The sequence below is a fragment of the Phocoena phocoena genome, chromosome 21 (genome assembly GCF_963924675.1).
Source record: "Phocoena phocoena chromosome 21, mPhoPho1.1, whole genome shotgun sequence".
Taxonomy (NCBI): domain Eukaryota; kingdom Metazoa; phylum Chordata; class Mammalia; order Artiodactyla; family Phocoenidae; genus Phocoena; species Phocoena phocoena.
Genome location: NC_089239.1, coordinates 12971021 through 12997829, shown reverse-complemented (window position 1 = coordinate 12997829; position 26809 = coordinate 12971021). Strand labels below are relative to the sequence as shown.

The window sequence follows — 26809 nt, the reverse complement described above, 5'->3', positions numbered from 1 at the left end:
CCCACTGTCTATTTCTATTTTTTCATCATCCCAAACAGAAACTTTGTAACCATTAACCAATACCTCCCTATTATTCCTTTCCTCTAGTCCCTGGTAACCTCTAATCTATATTCTCTCTCTATTAATTTGCCTGTTTTAGCTATTGAAATATTTGTCCTTTTGTGTCTGGCTTCTTTCACTTAGTATGATGTTTTCATGATTAATCCATGTTGTAGCAGATATCAAAACATCGTTCCTTTTTATGGCTGAATAATATTCCATTGTATGGATATTCCACATTTTGTTTATCTATTCGTCTTATTGGTGGACACTTGGGTTGTTTCCACCTTATGGTCGTTGAGAATAACGCTTCAGTGAACACTGGTGTACAAATATGCGTGGTTTTCAATTCCTTTGGGCATACGGCTAGGAATGGAATTGCTAAGTCATACGGTATTTATGTTTTTAGCTTTCTGAGGAGCCTCCAAACTTTTCCATATTGGCTGTACCATTTTACCTTCCCACCAGCAATATATGGGAATTCCAGTTTTCCCTGTGCTCACTAATACTTGTTGTTTTAAATTATAGCAATCCTACTAGGTGTGAAGTGGTAGTTGGTTTCTTGATAAATACTTTTTGACTAATTTCAGCAGTAGATTTGATTTCTCTTGAAACCCCATATGACTTAAAATATTGTTTCTTTTAATGGGGATTAGTAACGTTTCTTTTCTGTGACGGCAGTTCCGTGTAATAGAATTGTGTTACCCTTAAATAGTTTACCTGTTCATAAAAGAAAGGAGGGAAAAACCCAACCCTTGGATGATTGGTTTAATAAGATAAGACTTGGGCTTTGTATTCTCTCGTATACATTATGCCAGGCATGAAGGAAGGAAAGGTGTTTTCTTAAGGTCTGAATAGACTTTGAATTAAAGAGAAAAAAGCAGTTTGGTTTTGAGGAAGCAAAAGGTGGCGGTCATCTTAATAAGCAGAAAATGAAGAGGTCTTGAGGATATATAGCGCTAAATTATTTCTTGGTTACTGAGGAGATTTATTCAATAGTGTGAGGTAAAAAGAATTTTTAAAAAAATCTTTAGTAGTTTGTAAGAAAGCATGCTGAAAAGGTACTTGGTAGTGTCACACGTTGAAAAAACCGACATAATCAGAAAAAGATAGTTTTCTTCATCTCCATAAATTCCTGGCATTGAAGTAAACACTGTAGTTATTTATATCACAGTGATTCAGCCTTGTGCATAATTTGTTTTGTTGAATAGCTTGAGCTCTCCAAATAACTGAGTTTTAACACACTTGTATATAATAAATTGATTATTCCTATACCAGGTTTCTCATCTGTGAAATGGGGGTATTACTCCCAACGGTGTTAAAGGGAAATCACCAAGCAAAAACACTTGCAAATGTTCTAAATGTGAGCCCGTACCATGAATATACTTTCTCAGTGAAAAGATGTAGCCATAAAGTCCTGGTACAAACTCTTGAGTACGGAGGAATACCAGGGTACTCGAGAACAGGTATTGGCCACACAGAAACAGAAATCTGGACTACAGTCTCTGGTTCCTGTAGCACAGGTTCTTCTGACAGTTTGTGCGAGTCAGGACTTTTTATTGTAATATTTGTACAGCTTGTGGGTTAGATGAATTATTTCCACTAAACAAAACGTTTCACATACACAAGCATCCAGATGGCTTGTCTCAGCTCCCTGTTCACCAGGCACCATGTCAATATGTTTCTTATCAGTTTTAAAAATTTCTCCCTAAATTTCTCTTAGCTCAAAGTAGTTGAAGAGGCCCAGTTACTGTGATCCCAGCTGGGACTTTTGGATGGGAAATATGTGGGGCTGCCAGATGAGATCATGAGTTTGATCTAGTGTTTATCTGTTAAATCTGTTTATAACTGCTTACTCTTGACTTGCAGTTTTAAAGCAGCCATTTAATGTCACTGGGTTGGGGACTATGCCCGTGTCGGTCTAGAGCCGCCATAATGCAGGGTTGTTGGACTCTCCTCTTTTTCTCAACGACTGCGTGCACTTTGGGGCTTGACAAACAGCTTAGTCTGCCTAGCCCCGCTCCAAGAAATTTGAAATAGCCCCTTATTTTGCAGGGGAGGGAGTGCTGTGCTCTGTTCTTTCTTGCAATTTGGAGTTGTTACAAAATCTCTCAAGGATGGTGTGGCACATAATTTAAAAGTGGTTCTGAAAGAGCATATGAAGGTGAACGTGAGGAATTTGCTGAATTCCCAATTAGAGTCTTTGCCTGAAGAAAAGTAGGTTATTTAGATCTATTAAGCATTCACATAGGAAAGTAGGAAATAAAATGCTGGTAAAAGAAATCCTAAGGAAGTTTGAAGAAGGAAAAGTAGCTGGAAGTGTTAGCATCATCCTTTCCCCAAGGAAATTCTCAGGAAGAAGCACAGGTTCTCACACGTAAACCGGCCTGTATTCTAATGACAAGTATGTGTGGAGACCTCAAGTTTGCCCAGTTTTTCCCTAGGTAAAATAGTTCATCAGATATTACACGGCTGTGTGAAACTGCCCTCAGACTTTGCGTTGTGGCCTTTCTTCAAGGATCTACTTGTTTAAACTTATCTAGACTCTCTTTTTAAAATGCTATCTTGTATTGACCTTGCCCTTACTCCATGGTTCTTCAGGCATTTCGAAATGCTGAGAAGGTATTTGCCCCTGTTGTAAATGAAAGTAGAAAATACAGCTAGTGTTCGTGGTACCGGAAGTGCAAAGAATGAGTTATTTGCTAGGATTCCTGTCCGTAAGGAAGCCAAGCTAGTTTTAGAACCAAAGATCTTGACTCCCTAGGCCGTGTACGTTACTGATCGTTCTGAAGGGCAGCACATTTTGGTGCCTTAAGTCACTGTCTTTGTTGTAAAATTACTCTTCTACTCCTCAGTGAATGATCAAACCATCATAATGACAAGCGGCTATGGATCTCCCTTCAGCATTGGCTTTTGTGTTTCTGATTATCTACACAGATTTGAACTGTTGGTCCACGAAACTGAAACCCTTTGTCTTGCTCTGTAATTAGAATGCATTAGAACATTTTAAAGCCTTGGGGAGTAGGGTAGGACTTAACCCCCTTAAAGTGGAATAGGTTATCTTGACAGGGCATTTGTTAATTATTCTAATTTCCTTACACATATATACAGCATTTCTTTCTTTAAAATTAAATGCAAACTTTTCTTGCTGTTTCAGTAGACTTTAGTACTTATTACGTGGAAACATTTTTTAAAATGAGAGAACCACAAATAGTCAAGGATTTTTTTGTACGTAAAAATAAGAAGAGGCAAGGAAATAGAGTAAATCCTTCTAGGATATGGAAAATATGTCTAATGCATTATAAACATGGGAATAGGATAAGAAATAAAACAGAATTCTAGTGAACATTAGGCTAGTCTAGAATCTTAAAAATAATAAAAGCTGTCTAAAAAGGCTAATATTTATAAAAATAAACCATGAAATATATATATATTTCTCCCCCCAAAAGCTGACGTCTTCTTTTTTTTTTTTTTTTTTTTTTTTTGCGGTATGCGGGCCTCTCACTGTTGTGGCCTCTCGCGTTGCGGAGCACAGGCTCTGGACGCGCAGGCTCAGCGGCCATGGCTCACGGGCCCAGCCGCTCCAAGGTATGTGGGATCTTCCCAGTCCGGGGCACGAACCTCTGTCCCCTGCATCAGCAGGCAGACTTTCAACCACTGCGCCACCAGGGAAGCCCCTGACGTCTTCTTTATTGACAGAATCAACAGAACACGCGTGGCCGAGTTGGCCACAACGTCCCAACACAGCACATTCTAACATTCAAATTAGACTTATTTAAATGTGGCTCCTTGTGATTCCTTCACCTTGGTACTATGATGATTATCTGTACGCAGGGATTCTATATTGAAACAACCTCACTCACATCACCACTATCACTCAGTTTTTGGAGACTTAACAGCTTGGTCCAAATTTTAAAAAAGGTAGTAGGCTAAAAGACAAAAAAATAAAGTCAACTAACCTATCAGGCCTAATCAAGAATGACTTAATATTATTCACTCTCTTCTTTGAACATTTTCCTTAAGTGTTTTACTAGAGCTACTAGCTCACGGTTCCCACCACATGCATCAGTTTGTTTATAGACTTCAGATTCAAGCTCTTTAAGAGTATTCCGAGTGTGTTCAAAAGAACCTACGTTCTCAGAGAAAGATAACGTACACAGTATTTTTAAAGATCTACATTGTCGGTTCTCTGGCGCAAGGTGTTGTGTACCTAGGTGCTTTCAAGCCTCGAGCAAATAGCATGAATAGTAGGGAATGAGAACTTTCCCTCTGTTAGATCTTCACAGAAGCTTTTGTTTTCACTATATTCTTTGGAGTGTAGATTAGCATAATCATCCCTGATTTGGAAAAAGAGCCCAAGTGTATTCAGTAGTGGCTTTAAATCTTCTTTGTAATCAGAGAACAACTGCATGAGACCTACTGCTAATCCAAGTAGTCCACCTGTCTTTCGCAGCACCGTTGCTTTACATTCTTCTTCAGTGGGAGAAGTGTAATCATCCCTCCAATAGATAGCTAGGCCTTGTCCCTGATGGAGTTCTAAAAGCTGGCGGGTAAAAAGCTTTACTGCATCTGGGTGATCAAGGGTTAAGACTTTCTCTAAGCCAAGAAGATAGACATAATTGGCAGAATTGATGACAGATGGAATTCCATAGATGCTGTGTGCCACCGGAAAGCCACGTCGGAGTTTTGAGTTGTCTTCACTATCATCGATGAGTAAACTGGCATTATGCGACATTTCCGTCACTTCAATGATAATCTGTAGCTTGTCTTCTGGAACCTTTAGCCAATGATTAAACGCCTGTGAAAGTTCGGTTTTCACTTGTTTACCTGGTAACTGAAGTAAGTACTTGTAAGGTTCTAGAAGAATTCTTCGGGCTGTTTCTTGAGTATTCTTCATTGTTTTTTAATTTCAAAGCTGATGGTTCGAGGATGATATCACAACTTTCATGCTGGGGGTCCGGGAGTAGCAGTACCCAGCATCCACTTCCCACCTTATAGTTCAGAACCAGGCTCCCCCGGACGCCTGCATGAATCCCTCCCCTCACTTCACCATAGAACTCTCCGCCCTCCTCACCTGGCAGCAACACCGCATTACTCGGTGCAAGAAAATGCACCATCCCATGAACTAAATTTTTAAGACTAGAATTTCTCTTCTAAAAATGTCGTGATAAATTACAGCAGAAAACAATTTGAGAAAAATTAAGGGGTACCTTGAGTAACCCTGACATTGCATGAAAGGATGTAAGTTTTTGTTTTCTAGCCATAGTGGACAGGTTATTTATTTATTTATTTATCTATCTATCTACCTACCTACCTACACCGGGTCTTCGTTGCAGCACATGGGCTCTTTAGTTGTGGCGTGCAGGATCTAGTTCCCTGGCAGGGGATCGAACCTCGGCCCCCTGCATTGGGAGCATGGAGTCTTACCCACTGGACCACCAGGGAAGTCCCTAAAGATTAATGTTTTAAAATTAAAAGATCCAGATAATTTCCCTGGAAAATACAGTTGGGTAGAAAATTCCTAGTGTAAACCATTTTAATCTATTTTATTCTTTATTTGCCTGACACAAGATATCACTCAAAAGTGAATGGATGAATAAATACACAGAACTTAAAGAGTATAGAAATGTATTGTGGGAAATGAAAATAAGTTTAGATGGAAAAGAATTCACTCAAGCAGAAAGTTTACAACAAAGGAGCAAAAACAGGCAAAGTGTAAAAGCGTTTCTGCACTTTCAAAAGTAGGAATAAAAATTAGAATTCACACATCATTATAGTATAATTTTTGAATTTTTATTGGAGTATAGTTGATTTACAATGTTGTGTTAGTTTCTGCTGTAAAGCAAAGTGAATCAGTCATACATATACATATATCCACTCTTTTTTCAATTCTTTTCCCATATAGGCCATTACAGAGTATTGAGTAGAGTTTCCTGTGCTGTACAGTAGGTCCTTATTAGTTATCTATTTTATATATCATAGTGTGTACATGTCAATCCCAATCTCCCAATTTATCCCTCCCCCCTCCCCCTGGTAACTATAGCTTTGTTATCTACATCTGTGACTATTTCTGTTTTGTAAAAAGGTTCATTTGTACCATTTTTAAAGATTCCACATATAAGCGATATCATATGTTATTTGTCTTTGTCTGACTTACTTCACTCAGTGTGACCATCTCTAGTTCCATCCATGTCGTTGCAAACAGCATTATTTCATTCTTTTTAATGGCTGAGTAATATTCCATTGTCTATATGTGCCACATCTTCTTTATCCACTCCTCTGTTGCTGGATACTTAGGTTGCCTCCATGTCTTGGGTATTATAAATAGTGCCGCAGTGAACATTGGGGTATGTGTATCTTTTTAAATTATGGTTTTCTTCAGATATATGCCCAGGAGTGGGATTGCTGGATCATATGGTAGCTCTATTTTTAGTTTTTTAAGGAACCTCCATACTGTTTTCCATAGTGGCTGGTACTAATGTACATTCCCACCAACTGTGTAGGAGGGTTCCCTTTTCTCCACACCCTCTCCTGCATTTATTGTTTGTAGACTTTTTTGACGATGGCCATTCTGACCAGTGTGAGGTGATACCTCATTGTAGTTTTGTTTTTCATTTCTTTAACTCTTAGCGATGTTGAGCATCTTTTCATGTGCCTCTCAGCCATCAGTATGTCTTCTTTGGAGAAATATCTATTTAGATCTTCTGCTCATTTTTTGATTGGGATGTTTGTTTTTTTGATATTGAGCTGCATGAGTTCTTTGTATATTTTGGAGGTTAATCCCTTGGTTGCTTCGTTTGCAAATATTTTCTCCCATTCTGTGGGTTGTCTTTTCCTTTTGTTTATGGTTTCCTTTGCTGTGCAAAAGCTTTTAAGTTTCATTAGGTCCCATTTGTTTATTTTTGTTTTTGTTTTCATTACTCCAGGAGATGGATCAAAAAAGATCTTGCTGCAGTTTATGTCAGAGAATGTTCTGCCTATGTTTTCCTCTAAGAATTTTATAGTATTGGTCTTACATTTAGGTCTTTAATCCGTTTTGAGTTTATTTTTGTGTGTGGTGTCAGAGAATGTTCTAATTTCATTCATTTATGTGTAGCTGTCCAGTTTTCCCAGCACCACTTATTGAAGAGACTGTCTTTTCTGCATTGTATATTCTTGCCTTCTTTGTCATAGATTAGGTGACCATAGGCACATGGGTTTATCTCTGGGCTTTCTATCCTGTCCCATTGATCTATATTTCTGTTTTTGTGCCAGTCCCATACTGTTTTGACTCCTGTAGCTTTGAAGTATAGTCTGAAGTCAGGGAGCCTGATTGCTCCAGCTCTGTTTTTCTGTCTTAAGATTGCTTTGGCTATTCAGGGTCTTTCGTGTTTCCATACAAATTGTAAAATTTTTTGTTCTAATTTTGTGGAAAATGCTATTGGTAATTTGATAGGGATTGCATTGAATCTGTAGATCGCCTTGGGTGCTATGGTCATTTTGGCAATATTGATTCTTACAATCCAAGAACATGGTATATCTCTCCATCTTTTTGTGTCATCTTTGATTTCTTTCACCAATATCTTACAGTGTTCTGAGTACAGGTCTTTTGCCTCCTTAGGTAGGTTTATTCCTAGGTATTTTTTTCTTTCTTGATGCGACGGTAAATGGGATTGTTACACTATAATTTTTCATAGAATTTTGGTATTCATTTAGAAGGCCAATGTTATGTGCAAATAAAGGAAAACTGAATAGAAGGTGGAAAAAGACTGTTCACGGTTACAGGTCATAGATACACCTCAATGAAAAAAGCAAACAGCCGCATTATGAAAGAGAATCTGCCTGTTTTCCACATCTTAGAATGCTGAATAAAGGAGAAACGGAAAGTCTTTTATATAGGCTTAGAAAAGTCCACGGTAAGATGTTGATTTTTGCCAGCCTCCACTCTGTCTTCTTGGTTTATCTGTGGGGCCTTTCACCAAATTCTAAAAACATACTTAACGCAACCCTAAGAATGAATTCTAATTCACTGATAATAAAAGTATGGTGTGTATTTGATTTATTAGGGTGTTTTTTTGTATTTGTGCATAACATTAAATGTATACCTGTGAAAAAGTACTGAATCTCTAAATTTTGCAGCTAAGGGGAGGGCAAGGAAAGTGTGTCTTCTTGGTAACCACTTATCATGTCTGAGGGGCTTTCTGGTCAAAAGCAGTGTAATAAATAAAGGTGTCAGTCAGACTGACCTGGCTCAAATCCAGATTTTGCCACTTACTAATCCAAAGTTGTTTTCTCCCGTTAAGACTGACAGTACCTATCACAAAAGGTGAGAGGATCAAATTAAATGAGATAGGTATTTTTAAAGCCATAGAACTCAGTAAATGGTAAAAATTCTGATAATTGATGGTGATGATGACTTACACAAGGAACTGGTTTTAATTCCTTAGGTCCCCTTTTCTACAGACTGATTTAAAAATAATTTCTGTAGAATCCCAAATTCTCCTGGGTTCAGAGTACTTTTAAACATCGATTTGTATTATAGTATGATTAATGAAGTAGATTGATCAGTCCTTCCTTGGAGTTTTTGAGGGAAGCAGAGTGCAGAGTAACAGTGTTGTCCTTAATGTTCTCAAGTCTTCAAAATATTGTGAGCCCAACAAGCACACTCTCATCTCCCTTTTATCCTATTAAGCTAACCATGCATGTCTTTCTCCATTTCCGGTTCCAGTTGAATCTATTGCAAACCAAAGAACCCCACCTCAATTCCATATAAACGAATTTGTTTAACAGCCAGTGAGATTCTTTCAAGTTTTTTTGTCTAGGCAGCCTATTAGAGAGGGAGAAATTCAGCCTCTGCCTTGTCAGATCACCAGTAAGTGGCCTTGAGGTGATGCATGAAAGTGGAGGAAGAGTGCGGATTAAGGTTGCTCAGAGGCGAGATCTGTTTTGACGCTTTATTTTGGATCCCCGCACAGCACAGGAAGTACTTTGCAGTGAACTTCCGAAATTTGGACTTCACTGTTTACATTCTTTTCAACCAACTCTTGCTTAAGCCCCAAATTCTTGGTTGGAAAGAGCTCACAAACCATTTGATGGTCTAAGCAAGAGTGTTTTTAAAAAAGTTTAAGGAGCAAATGCTACCGTCCTTTTTTAATTTCTATATTTTTGCTGTATTCATCAGAGAACAGATTTCATGAATCGATTTTTCTGTAATGGTGTTAATAAGTGACTTTGAGGACCAAATAAGTAACTTATTGGTAAAGTTGGCACTCATTTTTATCCTCAGTAAAGTTGAGGATATAACATCATTGACTTTTAAAAATACTTTTAATCTTTAAATATAATGAAACCTTTCCTCTCTAAGGACTTGTCATTATCCTGATGTGTAGCTTAAAAATCAATAGCTAGAAAAAAAAAAAAATCAATAGCTAGGATGTACATGTTTCGCCTCCTCTCAGTATTTAACTTTAAGATTACCCTGAATATGGTTATACACGCGCAGTGTGGGAGAGTCTTTTGGGTCCTATTGGGATGAGGGATGTTCATTGCTGACAAACTGGAAAGCAGAAACAGGGCTGTAAAAATATACTTGGGGTCTATTGTGGGCTGTGTCTGATCTTTTTTTTTTTGGCTGCATTGGGCTTTCTCTCGTTGCTGCAGCGAGCAGGGGCTACTCTTCGTTGCATTGCATGGGCTTCTCATTGTGGTGGCTTCTCTTGTTTCGGAGCACAGGCTCTAGGGGCGCGGGTTCAGTAGTTGTGGCGCATGGGCTTAGTTGCTTCACGGCATGTGGGATCTTCCTGGACCAGGGCTTGAACCCATGTCCCCTGTCTTAGCAGGTGGATTCTTAACCACTGCACCACCAGGGAAGCCCTGTGTCTGATCTTTAAATGGAAGTCTTTTCAAAATGATTTTGGAACGTTTAGGCAACTGTCTTTTTTCAGTTATAGGGTTCGTTTATATCAGCACTGATCTCCCCCCTTCCCTCCTTTTTTCTCCTACACCAGCCACTAATAAAGACTCAAAGGAAACTTTGCAGAATGATGCTTAAAGCACATACAGAAAGTTAAGGTGGGTGCTCAGATGATCTAACACACACCTTAGGTGAACCTGAAAGAAGAGTGTGTTAAATACATTCTCTCTTCCTGCCTACCTCGCAAGTAGGACTTATTCTTCATATGCTTTTCTACGTAGGCACAGAAATAGTTGGTTTTTATAATTCTGAGACTGTTTACTTTGTAGAGTGTTAATCATTCAGGGTGTCTCAGAGTTCAGAAAGTACTTTAATAACACACACACACACAGATATCCACTGTCTTATTTTTCCTGGCATGCACCCAACACGTGTTCCGTGCAGAAGCAGGTTGGTTTCCTTCTTTTCATTAATTAGAAAATTAGTGTGTAATTAGTATGATTATCCTTTGCCTTGAAGAGCTAACACCACCACTAAACTCTGGTCTCAACACCAGTAACCTTTTTATCTTTAAAGGACTAAGTCATCTATTAATGATACACTGGATGTGGAATTAGTAAGCATTTAGAGACACATCCTTTCCCAGTTTAATTCTGAGTTTTGTGATTTCCTCAAGCTATATGAACACATGTGTGGCCATCACTAGGAAAAGAGATTTAAGCTTTTTTTTTTTTTTTTTTTTTTTTCGTGGTACGCAGGCCTCTCACTGTTGTGGCCTCTCCTGTTGCGGAGCACAGGCTCCGGACGCGCAGGCTCAGCGGCCGTGGCTCACGGGCCCAGCCACTCCGCGGCATGTGGGATCTTCCCGGACCGGGGCACGAACCTGTGTCCCCTGCATCGGCAGGCGGACCCTCAACCACTGCGCCACCAGGGAAGCCCTAAGCTTTTTTTTTTTTTTAATAGCTGTAATTGATAGGAATTTGAACATAAACACCCTTTTTCATCAAATGTACTATGTGACCAACTGTGTATATTTTCTAGACTGGCTGGTGTAGAAATATAGACTGTGGCTAGCAATAGGGTGTGATTTCTTTTGTTAGTTTTATTGTTTAGTTTTCTTTTTTCTTCAGTACCACACTCGCTGATTTAAGCTCACAATCTGGGCTTTACAGAGACAAACTACATACCCTAGAAAATCATTTACACTGGCACAGCATGGTTTACCCCTTACCTTTCTTTAGGCTGTCTCTTTCATCCCTGAAATTTTTGCTGTGACAGCCATAAGGTTGTGGACAAGTACAGGGAAGTACCTGGTTGAGGCAGAACCTCTTTGTTGATTTCTCAAATAAGTTAACCTCAAAATTCTGCGGTTCCTCTGGTGTTCAGTGGGGCAACAGACATCGGACTAGATGTCACAGACCAACATTAAGCAGATGTGGACCATCAAAAGTTTGTCTGTAGGTTTGCCCCATATCACCTCAAGATCTTCTCAAACACTTAAACGAAAACCATTGCCTAGAATCTGCTTTCTTTTAAGCTTTCATTGTGAGTGCTGTTTGAGTGCCGTCATTCGGCAGAGTGAAAGGCGGTCATTCAGCTATTACCTTTAACCCCAGGAGAAAGAGGAGATGCTCATGGTTGTAGTCTCTGTCCCAACAATGAGGTAGGAGAGAAAGAGGCTTGAGGACTAGACAGTAAAAGGGACTGCTGGCAGCACAAGTCACATTTGGCATTTGTGGGTTAAGGATTCCAAGAGACGCTTTTGTCCCTACCAGAACAGTTGACCCCCTGTTTACCTTCAGAGTCCTCAGGGTAAAAACGTTAACGTCGGGATTCTTGAATGAAAGAATACTATGTGCACTCTGTCCTGTGTTTCTTTCCGTGTAATATTATCTATTTCAAAGTGTCGCTGTAAAATACTGCTTTAACGGGTAACTGACTGTGCGTGAAGTGGAGACATCCTCTTCCTAACATTGTCAGGGCCCAGCTCTCTCAGTCATCCTTTTCAGGACAGTTTGAGAGCATAGTGGCAGAAGTTCAAACGATCGTGCCCTCTTGACCCTGTGGAAAATAAACTCCGTTTGACTCTGATTCTCTTGACATGTTAAAGATTGAGTTTATAGCTTCTTCAAAGGCCCTGTCATGACTTTATAGTTGTCCTATACAAAGCAGATTCTTCCCGGGCATGGTTATGTACACAGGGGGTGGCTGCCTAACAAAAAGTGTGCTTTAGTGGAAAAGAAAGAAATGTAGCTGTGGTGAATGGTCAAGTCACCAGATATGGAGACCCAGATATCTCCGAATTAGGTACTTTTACCTAATTCTCCTCCATAGTGGATCCCGTCTCTGGAGTTACCAGCCAGTCTCCCAAGAGCTACTCAGACTGTGAGAACATTGCAATAGAAATGGGCAAGAGAAGCAGGACACACATCTGTTCCCTGTGGGGGAAATGAAACCAGGTAGAATAAAAGAATTCTTTGAACCTGTACAGCACCATCTCCTCAAAACAGCAGCTCAGGTATCCCACTTTCTGCAGTTGGAGGAAATCTCATAGTTGAGCATGAATCACATCCTTCTCTTTTACAAGTGGTAGAAGCACCTTTCCAGAAGGTCCAAAGGCGAAGAAACCCCTATGAGTCCATGTTAGGAGGAACAGCTCTTTAGTTGGCCACAGGAGTGTTTCATAGGCCAGCATTAATCTAACCATTTTTTCTTACAATCAACCCTATGAGGTACGGACTGTTATTCCCAGTTTACAGATGAGGAAACTGAGGCACAGAAAAAAGGTTAACTAAACATACCCAGGATCGGTAGTGGAGATAGATATGAATGCCCACACAATTGCCACATTTTAAGCCTCTTTTTGGGGGGGAGGTTCTACCCAAAATTGGTTGTGTCCTTGAGTGGGGTATCTCCTTTATAATTGTCACTTTAATTCACTGCCACTGATGGTACCTCTGGAGAACCTGTTTTCTTGCTTCTTTCACCAGTAATTGGCAGGGGATCCACCAAGACCATTTTCTTTTTGTTTTTTTCTAGTCCTTCTGGATTAGGGGAGTGGGGTGGTCAGAAACAAAGTTTCCCTCATTTTGTTCTTGGGTCAGGTCTGTCCTAACGGTAACCACTTTGTAGGTTTTACCTTAAGAGTGTGGCTTAGTGTTGCGAGGGTATGAATTTGAGTTCTACAGTTTGTTCACATGAAAATGAAGCCCCTTGGAAGTGTATTTTAAAAGTGGCTGAGTCACTAAGAAATATAAAAATTCTTTTATTCCAGGCTCAGGTTGGCTAGTGAGGAATGAGAATGGGTTTCTCTATCACAGCCAAGCTGATTCCATTATAACACTCACCTGAGCTTGCTCCACAGTATTATCGGAAGAGGAATTACATAGGCTTCAAATCAAGGGTAAGCCTCTGGAGACATTTTAGGGTAGACGTGGATATTCCTTTCACTAAAAATTTCCAAACAAGATAAAGTTTCATTGTATTTTGTGGAACATCTGGTTTAAAAAAAAATTCTACGATTTTTTTTTTTAATTCACGGGGTTAAAAACGAGGGGCTATAAGACATCTAGAAACCTAATACTTATTGGAAGACTTTTAAATTAGTCAGTGGAGCAGGAATTGTACCTGGACTTATAGCCCAGCTCCAACTCACATAGCCACATAAGCCCAGAGAGCCCTTTGGATAGGGGTCTCTTTGTTAAAGTATGGTCTAGATATGTTACCAATGGAGAGGGACACCTTCTTTCCAAATGACTCTGCTTAGGCGAGGAGGAGTGAGTAGTAAATCAGATTATTCTAGGTAAATCCAGGGCAAGCATTCTGAGGTAGTTGGATTAAGAAAAAGAACGAGGCGTAAGTGGTCTGATAGTTTCTCAACAGACAATGACCCAGTAGCACGAGCTGTTGTATTAACAGTACTGATACTTCTGCAAGCAATGCCCTTTTTTAGGAATAACATGAAATATGTTTTACATCTGATGGATTCTTCTCCTCACTTGTTCATTTTCTGTTGGAACTCACGTCTATCTAAATTTTAGCAGTGGAAACTGAACAACAACCTCCGTTATTATGTGAAAATAATGTAGTCTTTGGAATATAAGGAACTTCACAGAGCTGTAATGTACACACACGCACACAATCAACAGGAATGAAAATTAAATTCCGATCTTTATTCTACCAGTAGTTAACTGGGAATTTAGGCAGATTACGTGACTTTTCTCCATGTTCATTTCTTCATGTATGTTGGGGAGCGTATGGCACTTTGGATGAGGCAGTTCTTATATTGTATGGGACTACCCTGCCCATTGTAGGAGTTTAACATCCTTATTATTTTCTGCCCACTGAATGCTCTCATACATTTCCAAATATCCCTAAGGAGTGTGCAGGACAGTGGGGGTAGGAGACAGGTGCAGTGAGGAACACTACGCATGGTTGAAAACTACTAGGTTAGGAGGTCCCCCCCCCCAACTTTCTTATCTTCTCTTTATGTATAACATACAGCTCTTCCCTTAACTTCCCTCCACACTGTTGTCTCTGAATGAGCCCCATCCACTCCATAGTAACAGGTTACCCAGGTGTGTGTTTCTATTTGGCCTGTCATTGAGCCATTTTAAGGCCCCGACTGAATGTAACAATTGTTTTCAGAATCCTGGGGAAACTTCTGCATGTACCTCGCCTAGAGTCTGTTTCTAATTCTATTGAATGTTTTATGCTGCCTTTAGAAGAGAAAGCTGAATGTATTCAGAAAACTGTAAATATATTTTTTGGTCCCCTGAGACGTCAGAATATCTCTGAAGTACATATTTACTTCCTCTGAGTTTCTGATGGAAGTGACATGTCTATCAATAATTTTCAGAAAACAGTTAATATTTCCAACTTCTTTTTAACTCTAAAAGGTAAATGTTAATTCTTCCAGCTTCATTCCCTTTTATATGTTGAATGGTTTGTGGCCCCCAGGTTATTTCCTTTCCTTGTGACCAAAATGCTGTTTGAAAATAGAAGGCTTTTATTTTCAGTCCTCTTTACAAAATGTTTTAAAATTTAACAAGCGTAGAGAAATGGACATCGAAGCCACGTTGAGACACCACTTCACACCTACTAGGATGGCGAAGATAAAGACAGGCAATAACAGGCATTGGTGAGGATGTGAAAAAATTGGGATCCTCATGCATTGATAGTCGGATTGAAATGGTACAGCTACTTCAGAAAACAGTTTCACAGTTCTTCAAAAAAGTTAACATAGGGGCCTCCCTGGTGGCGCAGTGGTTGAGGGTCCGCCTGCCGATGCAGGGGACACGGGTTCGTGCCCCGGTCCGGGAAGATCCCACATGCCACGGAGTGGCTGGGCCCGTGAGCCATGGCCGCTGAGCCTGCGCGTCCGGAGCCTGCGCTCCGCAACAGGAGAGGCCACAGCAGTGAGAGGCCCGTGTACCGCAAAAAAAAAAAAAAAAAAAAAAAAGTTAACATAGAGTTACTATATGCTGCAGTAGTTCTTCTAGAGAATTGAAAACATATCCACACAAAAACGTGTACACAGTGTTCATAGCAGCCAAAAAAGTGACAACAACCCAGTGTCCAACTGATGAAAGGATAAACGCAATGTGGTATGTTTGTACAGTAGAATATTATTCAGCAGTAAACAGTGGATGAACCTTGGAAACATTCTGATTAAAAGAAACCAGTGTGACAAAAGACCTCATGTTGTATGATTCCGTTTATAGGAAATATCCAATATGAATAGGTATTTTCTCAGAGACCGAAAGTAGATTAGTGGTTGGGGGAGGGGAGTGAGTGAAGAGGGAGAGGGAGGAATGAGCAGGAAGTGCGAATGGGTGCAGTTTCCTTTTGGGGTGACGGAAACGTTCCAAAGATGTATTGTGGTGATGGTTGCCCAACTCTGTGACTGTACTAAAAATCATGACATTTAATGCAAAAGAGTGAATTTTATGGTATGTGAATTCTTTGTAGTACCAGCTGTATGAAGTATATCTATAATAGCGGAAACTATTCCAGAAACTTTAAAAACAAGAGCGTTGAGTTTTTAGTTAAGTCAACGTTAAATGGAAACTTAAGTCATAAATAAGAGACCTCAGTGTTTGGTCACTTAGCAAGAAAGGACTTAAATACATTTTTGTGCTTGAATGAAAAATCTTTTGAAGGTAGCATGGTGTACTTGTGCCATCTCCAACCTCTGAATACCTTGCCTGTATCTTCCCCCACATCCTGTTATGACTGGAAATCTGTTGAGTACAAGGCGTACAAGAATAAGTAATAAGAACCATTTTCTCTCATGTATTTATTAGCTTGTTCTAGTCAGCAGTAGGGGAAGGAAGTAATTTATTAGCTTGTTCTAGTCAACTGAAGTGGAGGGAACTGGTGTTGGAGCACTAAGGGTTAGTTTAGGAGGACGCCATCTTGGTTTCTCAGTTGCTGAGAAGCTGGGTAGTTGTTTACTAAAGCTCAACCGAGTCGTGATCTCAGTGAGTTGGAATATAAGTGCTTTGCAAAATCCCCACAGCCTCAGCAGGGTATGCGTTTCTCTTTAGTTACTCCTGAGAACTGATTTAATTCTTCCCTCCCTATGGATCTTGTTTTATGTGCTACTGTTTACAGAAATCAGCAGTGTTGGCTCAGCTTTTCTGTTGAATGCTTGATGATTCTGATCGGTTAGCAGGAAATCACTTTACCACCCCACCCCCTCATCCCACTACGCTCTCTGATCTCTTCTGCCTTGTAGGATCATAATCACGCCTCAGTAATAGAAAGGTCAGCGGGCATCAGGTATATCAGCTACCACCTGGTGGAGCTCCGAGTCCTGGTGGTTTTGACAGCAGTTTTTGAAGCAGCCCTGGAGATTTACTGGGGTCTCTGTTTGAGTAAACCTGAAGAGGCATATCAGAACTCCAGCCCTCAGATGACCTGGGCTTTAGCACCAGAAACCGAGATAAGGCGGGTGGTGTGGTGGAGCAGGGAGATAGGATCCAGGTACTGAGATTATTACAAGATCAGAGGGGTATTAGTACTAAGTTTGACCTTGATTTGAGCTCCTTATTTCCTGGACACAAGATATGGGGGGTTTCATTAACCTCATCTGTAAAGGTTAAAGGAAGTCCTGAAGGCTAGGGAAGAACCGAGCAGATTATTACAAAAGAAATACTAGGATTTTCCTACACCGGGATACTGTTGTACAACGTACATAGTTTCTGGTGACAAATTATTCTCATTCTGTATTAGAAAGTCCGAATGAATTGGTTAAAACCTATAACCTGAACGAGGAACATTATTTCTCCCCTTCAGCACAGACACCTGGCTAGGCAGGGCTTTCTGGATACTCCACATTCCTTACAGCAGCAGTGGGTATTCCTTTGGAGTGGGGTATAGACTAAAGGGCAGTAAGAAGCTTATTAGACTCAACCAGGAATCTCAGCAATGATATGAAGTTGACTCTTAGGACATTGCTGCTACTTTACTATTTTTATTCTACACACAAGGAGGTAGTTTTATCTGGTTCAATACCGAAGCCTCAGATCCACTGGATTACTGGGTCAGAATGGGGTGTGTGTGTGTGAAACACCAGGAGATTCTGATAGGAAATGACCTTAGCTCTTGAAGAAATGGGTCCCTTGCGGCTGTATCTCAGGAGAGCAGAGTCCACTGGCGGTGGGGTGAACAGTAGGGGCAACCTGTTGCTTTCCAGTAGAGTTTCATGTAGTTCACCCGAATGGAATAGTATTCTAAACATTTGAATTTGCGCATATCGGGACTCTGTAAAGGCGATTGGCCCAGGACTCAACAGGAAAAGGCTGGGCATCAACCCAGGTTCATTCAGGCCTCGAACTTAACTGAACCTTTATAGCAATATTTATTACAGCAATTTTAGCCCCAGTTGTCTTTACCCCTTCCCCCCCCCCTTTTTTTTAAACATTTTGACATATTTCAATTAGAAATTGAAAATTAATTTAAAAATTCAATAAACAACATTGAAAACCTTGGTTTTTTAGAAACTTCCTTCAAAAGATTGGGTGTCTCAGGAAGTCACAGCAGGTTGGGGGGATGTTAAAATTCTGAGTCCTCAGCCTTTTAGGCAACATACGTAAAATTATTCAGAAATTCGTAACCAGAAATTCAGAAATGGGTAAAAATGAGTGGGTTGATGAATCAACTTTAACTTTTCAAGTGGTAAAACAGTTTTACCTGCTATGAATATACAGAGAGAGAGAAAGTGAAGACAACAGAATGCGGGGAGACCCCAAACAATGCAGATACAAACAAATGAATCTATTTCAAGTGAATAAGACAACCACAGTGAAGTTGGGAAGAATGGGGAGAGCTGACCCAAATAATTCTTGAATGTACATATCAGTTATATACTTTCAGGCCTAAGACAAAAAGAACTATATATACTGAACTGTAGTTAATAGGTTTCCTTTTTATGTTGATATTGTTTAGCGATTATGAAACTTCATTCCCGTGTTGAGCGAATAAGTAAATGTATAGTGGATAATGAGAGCTAGGATTCAGAAGGAGTTATTGATACAAATGTGGAGAGGGAAGGCTAGAATTAACCTAATGGTGTTGGATTGGAATTGGAGGTATCAGTACTAACTTATGTTTTTAATATATCTAAATAGATGTAGAGAAATAGATACGGATGTGAAAGCATGTGTGTGTTTCCGTATAAATCTGGGACAATTTGAGCACCGAAACAAATAATAGTAATAAATTATAAATCATAAAATAAGGTATGAATCGTACTGATGTGTGAGTGAATGAATGAACAAACGAATGTAGAAAGGAATAAATAATAAACAGGGCCAAAGGGTAAGCTTTTCCTTAGAGTAGAAGACTAATGAGTATGAAAGGAATGATAGGGTTAGAAAAAATCACCATTTGGCAATCACAACAGTAAAGATTGCTTCAGGTAAGAATTATCAATAGATGTTAAAACAATAGATCAATAGATGTTAAAATTTGAGAAACAAAATATTTAGTCTCAAAGTTATCTCCCTATGAGATACTTATGAGTTAAAAAGAGAAAAAATAGTAACCTCACAGTGGAGAAACTTGGCAAGTGATCAAAGTTATTATCACTAGTAATGAGACAAAAACGACATCATGTGTCTCCTGATACGATGCACTGAGAATGACACTTCTGTGATACTCCTGCCAAAAATGTATAACCTTAATTGAATCAAGAAACAAATCAGATAAACCCAAATTGAGGGACAGTCTACAAAAAAAATAGCCTGTACTCTTCCAAAATGTCAAGGTCACGGAAGACAAGGACTGAGGGAAATATTCTGGGAGACTGAAGAGATGACAACTAAATGCTATGTATGCCTCTGGATTAGATCCTGAATCAGCAGCACAAAGAGATGTCCTTGCTTTTAGGAAGCCAAACTGTAAAGGGTAAAGGGTATAGTGCTTTCAACATATTCTTAAACAGTTCAGGGAGGACAGAGGTATATGGGGAAATCTAGGCAAAGGGTACACAGGAATTCTTTGTACTATGTGTGCAACTTTTCCATAAATATGAAATTATTTCAAAGTAGGTATTTTTTAAGAACTAAGCAGAAAGCACCAACATATCTGGTTGAGTGCTGTCTGCCAGGATATCTGTTACTGTTAGTTATGCTCTGGCTCTGCTAGCGCTCCACAGGAACCCTTTTATTCCCGCTCTCTCCCTCTTCTTTCTTCTTTTAACCTGTGTCATGACGATCCTGTAAATTATAACTTTATAAATTATACATATTTGTAATAAATTCAAACGATACAAAATCATACAGACTAGAAATCCCCTCCCCACCCTGACATTGCCACCAAAGTTACCACTGCTGACGGGGTGGTTGTCCCATTATAAACATTCCTGGGTTCACACACTCGTACATACACAAAGGCTCCTCCTTCTCAGGCTACTTAACGTTGTTGAGTATCTTTTTCTTTTTTAAACCTCATATTGCCATGACATCTTTCTCGGTAAATATATATATTTTTGCCTCATTCTTTCCCTTTCTTCCCCCTCTAAATGAATGCTTCCTTTGTCTCTAAAACTCGTTGTCAAGGGCTGATAAACCCACTTACTTTAATGGTAGAACCATTTGTAAAGACACTGGGCTATAGCTCACAGATTCGAAGGATGTACCAAATAAACAAGACTCCATCCGGCATTAGGACAGGACTGAAGACCTCAGTGACAGGAGTTTAGAGACCTTTTCTCTAGTGGGAGACTGTTAGGGTAACTCAGCTCCAGCCACCTCCATTTTCTGTATTTTTATACTCAAGGTTGAAATCCTCAGAAGAAAAAACATGTTTGGTCACTGATGGCCACATCTATCTGTCCCTTAACTAGTCAGCTGTCACTAGGGGAGTGAGGGCACAGAACCTGGATGTTGGCCTCTGGGCGCTTCCCAGAAAAGAAGAGCCAGCAGAGCAGTTATCCCAGTCAACCTCTTTCCAGGGCTGTTTGAACTGCTTCACGTCTGGTGTGTTCCAGTCTGTTTAAGTCCAGCTGCCCTTCCACCACTAGAGTTATCCTCCACTGCAGTGACTCTCAGATGCGGTCCCTACGCAAGCAGTGTCAGCGTCAGCCTGGCAACTTGTTACAAACGCAGATTCTCAAGTCCCATCCAGGACCTACTTAATCAGAAACTGGAGGCGCGGGTTCAGCACTCTGTGTCTAGGAAGTCTTCCAGATGATTCTGATACGTGCTAACATTTGAAGATCACGCTCTACTACATAAATCTGATCATAATATTTCCCCAGTTAAAAAAATTTTAGCGGCTCAGCCATGCAGATACTCCAGAGTCCTCACTCATGACCTGAAAGTTCCTCGTGATCTCATCCCATTGCTTATGCAGTCTTACACACACACACTCACACACTCACACACACACACACACACACAAACACAAACACATCCACACCCTCTTCACATCCTGTCATACAGAACTTTGCTGAGCTCTTTCCTGGACTACCACCTGGTAAATTTCTGCTCTTCTGTCACTTCCTCTGTGTTGCCTTCCTGGTCCCCAGTCACTCAGGGCCGTGGCTCTGTTTCCCATGGAGTCCTAGACATTGTGTTTGTTTGTTTATCTAACCATCAGTGTACCTGTACAGCTCCCTCACCAGAGCCTGAGATCTGAACTCCTCAAGGCAGGGACTTACTTTCACTGATCCTTGTGTCTCTAGTACATGACAAACGTTATGTGCTTGGTTGAATCTGTTCTGTTTTTACTTTTTATTATGAAATTTCAAGCATACCAAAAGGTAGAGAGCATAGTGATGAGCATCCATTAATCCATCAGAATTTACCAACTTAACATTTTGCTGCATTTGCTTCCATTTTTTTCTAAGTATTCTAAAGTAAATACCTGATATTATGACATTTTGTCATTATATCTTCTTTGTATTTCAGTACAAAAACTAAAGACATTTTCCTACATTACCATTTTATCACACCTAATAAAATGGACAATTCCCAGATATCACATAATGCCCATTCTGTATTCAGCTTTCTTCATTTTCCCACGAGAGGTCTTTTATATCTGGTTGTTCAATCAAGGACCACACATTGCATATGAGGGTAGGCCTTTAAGGGTTTTTTTTTTTTGGCGATACGCAGGCCTCTCACTGCTGTGGCCTCTCCCGTTGCGGAGCACAGGCTCCGGACGCGCAGGCTCAGCGGCCATGGCTCACGGGCCCAGCCGCTCCGCGGCACGTGGGATCTTCCCGGACCGGGGCACGAACCCGTGTCCCCTGCATCGGCAGGCGGACTCTCAACCACTGCGCCACCAGGGAAGCCCTAAGGGTATTTTAATCATTCTAGAATAGCCCTTCTCTCTCTGTTTTCCCCCCCATTATTCAATGAATAAACTCCTGACTAATATTTCCACTCTTGTGGCATGACATTAATACCAGGGACACTACTAAGGACTTGGAATGGTCTTGAACCTTTATGTTCAGCATAATCATATGACTCCACGTCCACGATTTGCAGCCAGTAAATCTTTTCCAGCACAGCCTATGTGCATAAGAAGCCAGTATCACCACAGCTAGAGAAACAGGAGAGCTACTTGGGATCTGAGCTTTGCAGCACATTTAATTACTAGCTTCTCCATTTTGTCTGAAAGTCACTGAAAGAGCTGCAGTTCATTTACAGTGACTCTCTACATTCCTGTAGGCTTGGGTCTTCAGGATTTGGTGATTTCCTTTTACCTTGCCCATTTCCTTGTGTTTTATTATATACTAGCCCTTGCCTTATCCTTCTAGGACTCCGGCCTTTGATGTAGTTTGTAGAACACTAAAATGGCATTTTAAAGCTCTGTAACTTGCTGAGGGTCTTAATTCAATTTAAATAGGAAGCACAAATTTGCATTGAGGGGTCTAGGTCTACAATTCAGAAAGTTCTCTTTTTCAAGATTTTCTGTTTACAGAGAGTTCTTAAGCTTTAATTTTAGGAGACAGAGGAGGAGGAAAAAAGAGGATTTTAAAAACTTCCCTCAACAGCGTCCTAAATGCAATAATATACTCTGTTTGAGTTTAGAACATTACAGTATGCAAATGCAGGGTTTGAATTGTCCTTCAAGCCTCTGATTGCTCTCTGTAGCTTTTGAGATTGAACTGTTAGGACTTCCAGTAATCACATGTATCAACCAAGGTGGTTGAATAAAAGTGTTCCTATGGGCTGAGTCGCTTGCAGTGAGGGAACAGGTGGGGCTGGGGATGAGGCTGGTGGAGAAGAGGAGAGTTACCTGGACGAGACTGTAGAAAGTTCAGAAAGAGTACTGTGAGGTATTTTAGGGACTACGGTGCAGGAAAGAAAACCGTGTCATTAAGGTATCTCAGCTCTGGCTGCCATAACAAAATACCACAGCTAGGGTGGCATCAACAACATTAATTCTCTCAGTTCTAGAGGCTAGAAAGTCCAAGATCAAGTTGCCAGCGGATTCAGTATCCGATGAGGACCCTCTTTCTGGTTTGTGCAGATTCTACCTTCTCACTGTGTTCTCACGTGGCCTTTCCTTGGTGTGTGCTCCTGGAGAGAGAGGTCTCTAGAGTCCCTTCCTCTTCTCCCAAGGGCGCTAATCCCTTCGTAGGGGCCCTACCTCCGAATGCCATCACATTGAGAGTTAGGGCTTCAACATGGATTTGGGGAGGACACCAACATTCAGTCTGTGATACATAAGCACGTGGATTTGCTACTGCCCTGATATACTCTTAGGTATAGTAGGCTACTAAGGATACTTTCTATCTCCCAGAGTTTGCCCTGGGTAGGGAGTTTAGCCTTTGTAGATCACAGTGAATCTGTGTTGCTTTGGTCACAGTGTTCTAGGCCATCTTGGAGAGACTATTGGCTGTTCCTATAGCCCGTCAGATTGGGTTGCTTCTAAGTAACTTCTCAAACTGATATCATACTGATATCTAGAAACTGTCCTTTTTAGACACCAAGGAAATAAGACACCATTTACAATTGCAAGAGAAATGTTTCTGTTCACTTACCAGAAGGGTTTTGGTGAATTATAGGCAAGAGAGGAAAAAGTTGATTTTGAAGGGCACAGATTTCCCCTTTGATTTAGTAGTAATCTTATCCTGACAGCATTTAATGAGAAGTCACTGTGGCCAGAGAATAATCTTATTGGGCTTTAATTAAAAGCACAAGGGGATTTGTTCTGTTTTGTTTTCATGTCTCCTTCCCATCTGTCTCCCTCTTTTTCCTCTTTCTCCCCTCATTCTTCCTCTTCACTTCCGTGTTCTCCCTGCCCCTGCCCCGCTCTGCCTCCTCTTCTTCATCCTTTAACATTTAAAGTGTTTTTGGCTTGGCTGGTCCCTCTGGATAGAAACTGACCTGAGCAGGATATTGATTACCAAATATGGTATTGCTGCTAAAGATGTTAGAGGAATGTGGCTTGTGTTGTAAGCCTCCGGCCTCTGAATAAGCTGCCAAACAAATTAGGTCATTTTAACTTCTGAGCTTTTTTTTTTTAATAAAGAGCTGGAACTTTGATTTGGAACATGATGGTGGTGTTATTTTAGCTCACACAGGGAGGAGGGGTATGAAGACGGGGGTGGGGGGTAGAGGAGACTCAGTTAAGCATGTTTTAGGACCTGAGTCACGAGACCAGGTTGTGTAAGAGGCAAGCACGTTGTATGGAGCCTCGATGAACAGCTCTGGCACATCAGTGAAGGAGCTGAGGCATAGAATGCAGATGTCCAGCCCCATTCTCTGAGACTAGAAACTCCAGAGGACCCCTGACAGGTCCCAGGATACTCTTCTCATGTTACCCATGCTGCTCACGTGGATGGGGGCTCAGGGTTATTAGGAAAGCTGCTGCTTCACAGGAAGGATGGGGGAGTTAAGTGCCAAGGAGGACAATTAGACACACTTGGAAATTGATAGCAAGTTGCTTCTATGTGTAGTTGGATGGGGTGTGATAAGAATAAGCAAGTCCTTCCACAGCATACCTTTAAATGACAGCGGGGACTGTGCTCGCCTCCCAGCAAAGGCCACAGCTCTTCAGATCCGTATTTGGAAATATTCACTCTGTTGTTGATAGCAGCTTTGATAGAGTGAAATGCTCGTAGTAGAAGTAAATGGAAGCAGACACTGCTTCAGGGTGCTGCTTTGTCTTTTTCCCCTTATGTACATTTTTCTCAAGATTAATACTGAGGTTTCTCAAATTAAAACGAAAACTGAGACCAGTTAAAGAAAGAATTTCTTTTTATATCTCATATACCTGGCGCCCCCTTTTCACTTTTTGTCATTGGTTAGGGCCGCACCAGAGGATTCCTTTTCTTCTTGTCCACCCGCACCTGTCTGCGCCTTCAGTTGGAAATTTCACCCACTCCGGGACATCAGTGGGTCACGGCTCTGTGGCTGTAGTTGTGCCTCCCTGAGGGCCTCGCTTTCCTTCCGCTCCCCGCCCCCTAACCCCCTTATTTCTCTTATTGCCGCTCCTGTCACGTCACAGACTCTTCCTCCCGTCTTTGGAGCTGAGCCCGAGAAGTTCAGAGTTGTTCATCCTGGTCTACAGAGTTAGAGACTCTTACTCATTTCTTGTGGAAATTGCTCTTGTCTTCAAGTTTATAAAAAGAAGAAAGGGGCTTTGGGGCACCCAGGCCCACGTGGGTGCTGAACTGAGAATCTGTGTTCTTAAGGTACTCATTTTCAGAACTTCACTCCTTTTTCAGAACATGCCATACAAACAAACACGGTACCTAAGTCTGTTCTGAATGCACGTTTATGCGCCATACTATACTGGGGTGTCTTTTGGATACTGTTGTTGGGGTCCAGAATCATAGCCTTGGACGTAAATCTCCTGAGATTATTCATCATGCTCAGTAGTAGAGGTATTCTTAAATGGTGGGAGGGTTTCAGAATAGATTTATCTTGTCCTAAATCTGGTACTTTATAGTGTTTGTGACTTATTTTATTGAATATATTTGGTTTAGGTAAACTGCAATAATGGGGTTAAAGGTAATTGAAATTACTACCCTCTCTTAGGCCCATATAATCTGTGGTCTGTCTATCCATGTAGCTAGTAAGCCAGCTATAACCAAAATCAGGACCATACCACATTCAAGACATTCATATGAATTTATAAGCTAACTGGAATTAAGGAACACTAGTTATATTGAAATCTTAAAACTGTTTAGTTCCTGTCTACTTAGTAACTCAGAGTACATGTATCACCATATGAAAGCTGTCCAGTTAGAAAGGGATGGGAATTTTCCCCCTCTAGAGGTGATGAAACCGAGACATTGAAGAATTAACATTGTTTTAAACACTGGTCAAAGCCTTGCCTCTTACGATTTCAGGTGTTAGACTTTTCCAGTATCACACAGGGCTTTACATTAATTCATTCTTCTTGGTAGCCATTAATTAGTTTTTAACTATGCTAGGCATTTGCTGGTCCAGATTTAAAATTTGAACCTGAACGTTTTAGTCCAAAAAAGAAAAGGAATAGATGAAAAACCATGCAACTCAATTTTTAATACAGTAGACTAAATCTCCCTGACTTTGTGGACATGCTGTGTTATGGGTTTTCCTGTATTCTGTGTAAGTAGTGAGAATGAGAGCTCTTACTAACTTTTTTTTCCTGATAGGCCGGGTTTACTGGTGTGTTTATTTTGTCACCATTCCGGTTTGACTCTAAGGAAATGAAAACATCTTCCATTTGTTCTTTATTTCCAAAGGGCATCCGCTTCGATCCTGAAATTCCACAAACACTACGACTAGAGTTTGCTAAGGCAAACACGAAGATGGCCAAGAACAAACTAGTAGGGACTCCAAACCCTAGCACTCCTCTGCCCAACACTGTACCTCAGTTCATTGCCAGAGAGCCATGTAAGTTGATCTACTTTTCATTTTGGAAAAAAAAAATAAGAATTGTTCAAGTACTTTATGTGAGATTACACCATGGGACATAGAGCTGGCTGAGTGTCATTTTCCATTTCTGAGAAGAGACTGCCTTTTCTTGCTGTCTGAATTCCAAATACAGCAATCTTGTTCATGATTGGCTGTCCCAAAAGATGGTTCAGCTTGATCAGAACTGTAACTACAAAATTTTGTGTCAAGTGCTATAGATTTCCTTAGTGTGATCTCAACCTTATGGTGAGTGTGCCCTGTTTGCCTTGGGGTTTAAATCCTTATTCGTTTCCCCATCCCTGGACCATGAGTGCTGGTTGTCAGCATTCACTTTACTTCATCTGTTGAAGAATATCAGTTCTGTGGCTTCAGGGAAATAGAATATTAAATATGAAAGAAACAGATAATAAGAAGTTTGTTCTGTTTTTGAGAACAGTTTGGCCATAAATCTAGGAGGGAAAGTAAACATACACAAAGAATTTATATAGTAGAACGGTCAGTTCTAACAAAC

General features: G+C 40.5%; 1 protein-coding gene and 1 pseudogene across 3 annotated transcripts in view; one reads left to right on the top strand and one right to left on the bottom strand.

Annotated features, from left to right (window-relative positions):
* RBPMS (RNA binding protein, mRNA processing factor) overlaps positions 1 to 26809 on the top strand; it is a 187251-nt gene that overhangs the window by 87507 nt on the left and 72935 nt on the right. For all 3 annotated transcript variants that reach the window (XM_065899843.1, XM_065899841.1, XM_065899842.1), the window contains exon 5: positions 26127 to 26277. In XM_065899843.1, the coding sequence (XP_065755915.1) occupies positions 26127 to 26277 (151 nt within the window). The remainder of the gene's footprint in view (positions 1 to 26126; positions 26278 to 26809) is intronic.
* LOC136141870 (geranylgeranyl pyrophosphate synthase pseudogene) lies at positions 4029 to 4936 on the bottom strand (annotated as a pseudogene).